Below are 5,682 nucleotides of genomic sequence, written 5' to 3' on the forward strand. Positions count from 1 at the left end.
CCAGCACTATTCTAGTCAGCAGTGTTACCACTAGACCTGACTCCAGCTGTCACGATCGTCTTTAGGAGAGAATGAGGACCAAGGCGCAGCGCGTGGAAAGTACATCCTCTTTGTTTGAGAAAGAAGACGAAGACGAAAACGAAACAAACACTATACAAACTACAAAAACAACAAAACAGACGACCGTGAAGCTATACAAACAGAAGTGCTGACACTAAACACTCTGACATAGACAATTCCCCACAAACATCTAAAGCCTATGGTTGCCTTAAATATGGCTCCCAATCAGAGACAACAATAACCAGCTGTCTCTAATTGAGACCCAATTCCGGCAACCATAGACTTTCCTAGAACCTACACTCAACCATAGACACAGCTAGACACATTCACTCAACACAAACCCATACACTACACCCAACACCCCCTTTACCATATAACCACCCAAAACCGACAAAACACAAACATTCCCCATGTCACACCCTGACCTAACTAAAATAATAAAGAAAACAAAGAATACTAAGGCCAGGGCGTGACACCAGCACTATTCTAGTCAGCAGTGTTACCACTAGACCTGACTCCAGCACTATTCTAGTCAGCAGTGTTACCACTAGACCTGACTCCAGCACTATTCTAGTCAGCAGTGTTACCACTAGACCTGACTCCAGCACTATTCTAGTCAGCAGTGTTACCACGAGACCTGACTCCAGCACTATTCTAGTCAGCAGTGTTACCACTAGACCTGACTCCAGCACTATTCTAGTCAGCAGTGTTACCACTAGACCTGACTCCAGCACTATTCTAGTCAACAGTGTTACAACCACACGACTCCAGCACTATTCTAGTCAGCAGTGTTACAACTACACACGACTCCAGCACTATTCTAGTCAGCAGTGTTACCACTAGACCTGACTCCAGCACAATTCTAGTCAGCAGTGTTACCACGAGACCTGACTCCAGCACTATTCTAGTCAGCAGTGTTACCACTAGACCTGACTCCAGCACTATTCTAGTCAACAGTGTTTCCACTAGACCTGACTCCAGCACTATTTTAGTCAGCAGTGTTACCACTAGACCTGACTCCAGCACTATTCTAGTCAACAGTGTTTCCACTAGACCTGACTCCAGCACTATTCTAGTCAGCAGTGTTACCACGAGACCTGACTCCAGCACTATTCTAGTCAGCAGTGTTACCACGAGACCTGACTCCAGCACTATTCTAGTCGGCAGTGTTACTACTAGACCTGACTCCAGCACTATTCTAGTCAACGGTGTTACCACTAGACCTGACTCCAGCACTATTCTAGTCAGCAGTGTTACCACGAGACCTGACTCCAGCACTATTCTAGTCAGCAGTGTTACCACTAGACCTGACTCCAGCACTATTCTAGTCAACGGTGTTACCACTAGACCTGACTCCAGCACTATTCTAGTCAACGGTGTTACCACTAGACCTGACTCCAGCACTATTCTAGTCAACAGTGTTACCACTAGACCTGACTCCAGCACTATTCTAGTCAGCAGTGTTACCACTAGACCTGACTCCAGCACTATTCTAGTCAGCAGTGTTACAACTAGACCTGACTCCAGCACTATTCATTTGATTTCTTTACAAGGTAATTCAGTGGTACTCAATGCTTTTGTGGGTAGAGAACAGAGGAGGCTGGTGGGTGATGATATAGGAGTACAGGCTTATTCTAATGGCTGAAATGTAATTGATTGCAATGATCTGATCTTCCGATATCTCTGCCCACTAGTCACCACTGGTGAATAAATTATTATTTGAATAATGATTAGAACATACAGTGTGATACAATTCATGTTCAGCCATACAACCTCAACAGTGACACCACTTAGATGGTTTACAGTTGATGATCTGGTCGTTCTGATAATGTTCTATAATAACAAAGTGATGTTGATTGTTTTCCTCAGGTTTGGAGATGATATTCCAGGGATGGATCATCTTGGTACTGGTAAGATCTCTCTGTTGGCAGACACATTCTAGACTGTTACAGCTTCCTGTCTTTAACAACAAGATTCAACTTGTTTCCAACGTAGTCCCCGATGGAATTTCATGTTGAATTCCTAACTGAATTCTAACTGAATCCTAACTGAACACTGCTCTATTGCACTATTACAACACACACACTAGCCAATACATTGTAGTGTTTCTCTAAGACACTAGCCAATACATTGTAGTGTTTCTCAAACACACTAGCCAATACATTGTAGTGTTTCACTAACACACTAGCCAATACATTCACTAACACACTAGCCAGTACATTGCAGTGTTCCACTAACACACTAGCCAGGACATTTACTGTATAATAATCATAATACATTTCCATGGTTACAGTTTTTGTCCATCAGTACATAGTGATAATAAGAGTCCAGCTTGCATTATGGATGTTATCTTGTAGCTTTACTCTACTTGATGTTATCTTGTAGCTTTACTCCACTAGATCTTATTATATTGTAGCTTTACTCCACTAGATGTTATTATCTTGTAGCTTTACTCCACTAGATGTTATTATCTTGTAGCTTTACTCCACTAGATGTTATTATCCTGTAGCTTTACTCCACTAGATGTTATCTTGTAGCTTTACTCCACTAGATGTTATCTTGTAGCTTTACTCCACTAGATGTTATCTTGTAGCTTTACTCCACCAGATGTTATTATCTTGTAGCTTTACTCCACTAGATGTTATTATCTTGTAGCTTTACTCCACTAGATGTTATTATCTTGTAGCTTTACTCCTCTAGATGTTATCTTGTAGCTTTACTCCACTAGATGTTATTATCTTGTAGCTTTACTCCACTAGATGTTATTATCTTGTAACTTTACTCCACTAGATGTTATTATCTTGTAGCTTTACTTCACTAGATGTTATTATCTTGTAGCTTTACTCCACTAGATGTTATTATCTTGTAGCTTTACTTCACTAGATGTTATTATCTTGTAGCTTTACTCCACTAGATGTTATTATCTTGTAGCTTTACTCTACTAGATGTTATCTTGTAGCTTTACTCCACTAGATGTTATTATCTTGTAGCTTTACTCCAATAGATGTTATCTTGTAGCTTTACTCCTCTAGATGTTATCTTGTAGCTTTACTCCACTAGATGTTATTATCTTGTAGCTTTACTCTACTAGATGTTATTATCTTGTAGCTTTACTCCACTAGATGTTATTATCTTGTAGCTTTACTCCAGTAGATGTTATCTTGTTACTTTACTCCACTAGATGTTATCTTGTTGCTTTACTCCACTAGATGTTATCTTGTAGCTTTACTCCACCAGATGTTATTATCTTGTAGCTTTACTCCACTAGATGTTATCTTGTAGCTTTACTCCACTGGGTCTTATTAACTTGTAACTTTAATGCACTGGATGTTATCCATCAGTCGTGTGGTGATGAACAGAGTGATGATCTGAATCCCCAGTAGGACGATACCCACGGCTCCTATCAGGCCTGTGTGCTGCTCTATCCAGCGGGACATGCCCCCCAGACAGCCCCCCAGGAAGATGACGCTCTGAGCAGAGAACTCATCCAGCTGCTGGGATCCTACTCCACACTGGGAGTTCCACACGGTGCCGTTCTCCAGAGGGTCCACACAGCAGGTAGCAGGGACCCCACAGGACAGCACCCCCGGGGCAGAGCAGTTATAGTACCTGGGAGGAGGAGGACATGGGAGGGGAGAAGCAAGGACTGTAACCAATTCAATTGGCTGCTTGGATAATGTTATGTGACATAAAAGCAATAACTCTGGTTAAGTAACATATTATCTTCGACAGATTTATATTTTATTCATTCTATTTCATCTTTGTTCTTACAGTTTATTCTCTGAGATAAAAATCTATTTTACAAGAGAGACCTGCTCAAAACTGACAAAACTATCAAAATGATAGTAACAACCCACATTGACAGACATCAGTTCACAAGGCTGTGTGTCAGTCAATGGACCATGTTATCACAAGTCATCATGTAAATGGTCTGGTCAGTCACATCTCACTCACATGTTGACCTCCCAGTCTCTGTAGTTGTCGGCCCCGCAGCACTGCAGTCCTATCTGGATCTCATCTGTGATGAACCTCAGGTCCAGGTCATCCTGGTAACGCACCATGGCAGCCAGCATACCTGACCTCAGGTATCCCTCTATCTGTCCCTGCAGGCTGTATGCCACGATGGCCGCTAGGACCTGGGCTGCTACCAGGACCAGCACGGTGGCTGAGAAGACCTGGAGCAGGCAGCAGTTCTCTCTCAGAGCCCCCACACAGCCTGACAGGCAGAGGGTAGACAGCACCAAGCCCAGTATCACAAACACCAGCATGGGGTCGGTGCTGATCTGTCCTATTTTCTCCTGAGCGAAGGATTCCTTGTTGATGAGGCCCCACAGTCCCAGGGCCAGGACCACCAGGCCTAGCACCGTGAAGAAGAGGTTGCTGAAGAACAGGAGGTACTTGAGAAGACAGTCTCTCAGGGAGAAGGGCCTGCTACGGGCTCTGGGTTTTACCTCCCTGGTTCTACCCTGGTTCCCTGATCCATCATTCGGTCCTGGTTCTGGAGCCTGTTCTTCTGTGCTGCTCTCATCATTCCCCTGAAGGACTCCTGACAACTCTCTATCTGTGTCTGTCTTCAAAGAGGAAACAGGACAGACAATAAACAATGAGATTTCACTGAGACAAAAACAACTCATCAAGTTCAGTCTGTAGCGGTCATTGTCTTAAGGTTTAGCCTACTTGCAACCATAGAATTAGAATCTATAGAACGGGTCTCCTCATCCAAGTCAAGACTGGCATAATGGGTGGACTGGTAGCCATTGGAGTTTGTGCATGACTTTACCCGTCAAACTGACAGGGTTAAAGGTTGCATGTCCTTTTATTCATTTATTTTTCTATGCTTGCAACATTGAAGGGACTGTAAACTCTATTCAATATGATGTACAGTGAGTACATAACTAACAGTATGCAGGTTGTCAGACGGACATACAGTTACTGTACCTTTGGTATGAGTGGGCTGGTCTCAGTCTGTGAGGTCTCTCTCCTCAACCAGGGAAAACTAAACCATCTCATGGACTGCAACCTCCTCATCTTCCTAGCAGCCAGGAAACGGTTCTCCCTCTGTCCTCTCAGAAGATATTCTTCTCCTGTCCTCTCAGAAACTATTCTTCCACTGTCCTCTCAACGAATCAATGTGCGATGGACGATTCTCCCCTTGTCCTCAGCTAATCAATGTGTGATGGACGATTCTCCCCTTGTCCTCAGCTAATCAATGTGTGAGAGGCAGTTCTCCCCGTCTTCCGGTCAGTTTACGAGACTAGAGGAGAGAAAAGGAGAGGAGAGGAGACTGTGTGAGGGGAAAGGGAGAGAGTTGAGGTGGTTGAAGCCAGGTCAGTACAGCTCTATGCAGTGTGGTGTGGTGGGTGGGTAGTTAGCTCAGGGCTCCAACAGACAGAAGAGTGTATTCATTCATCTACACTGTAGCAAAATAACTTGTAACGGAACAAGAGTTTCTTATTGGTCAAATTCATGTAGAACACTCCCTGTTTTGGACCGTTGCTTTTGTTTGGTTCCTAATGAATAAAGCCCAGGGCTCCCAGGGATTCCAGCAACATCATGTGAGAGTCACAGTGGAGGCGATTAAGAAGTAATCAGATCACGCCTCAATGACTGTTACACTCCAGG

At 43.6% G+C, this 5,682-nt stretch overlaps 1 protein-coding gene across 1 annotated transcript; it reads right to left on the minus strand.

Annotated features, from left to right (window-relative positions):
• Window positions 1–3,251: 3,251 nt before the first annotated feature.
• LOC129869448 (tetraspanin-10-like) lies at window positions 3,252–5,448 on the minus strand. The gene is made up of 3 exons (XM_055943880.1): window positions 4,999–5,448; window positions 4,015–4,631; window positions 3,252–3,669 (listed from the first exon to the last, which is right to left on the minus strand). Exons 1-3 carry the CDS (start codon window positions 5,086–5,088, stop codon window positions 3,363–3,365), a joined length of 1,014 nt encoding a protein of 337 aa, XP_055799855.1. The 5' UTR covers window positions 5,089–5,448; the 3' UTR covers window positions 3,252–3,362.
• Between the last annotated feature and the right edge of the window lie 234 nt (window positions 5,449–5,682).

The sequence above is a fragment of the Salvelinus fontinalis genome, chromosome 2 (assembly GCF_029448725.1).
Source record: "Salvelinus fontinalis isolate EN_2023a chromosome 2, ASM2944872v1, whole genome shotgun sequence".
Classification (NCBI taxonomy): domain Eukaryota; kingdom Metazoa; phylum Chordata; class Actinopteri; order Salmoniformes; family Salmonidae; genus Salvelinus; species Salvelinus fontinalis.

Excerpts from the sequence above, each read along its gene's own strand:
- LOC129869448 (XM_055943880.1), bottom strand. The coding sequence starts at position 5,088 with ATGAGGAGGTTGCAGTCCATGAGATGGTTTAGTTTTCCCTGGTTGAGG. Across the intron at positions 4,632-4,998 it reads CCAGCCCACTCATACCAAAG|ACAGACACAGATAGAGAGTT; the intron begins GTACAGTAACTG and ends TCCTCTTTGAAG. Across the intron at positions 3,670-4,014 it reads AGAGACTGGGAGGTCAACAT|GTACTATAACTGCTCTGCCC; the intron begins GTGAGTGAGATG and ends TCCTCCTCCCAG.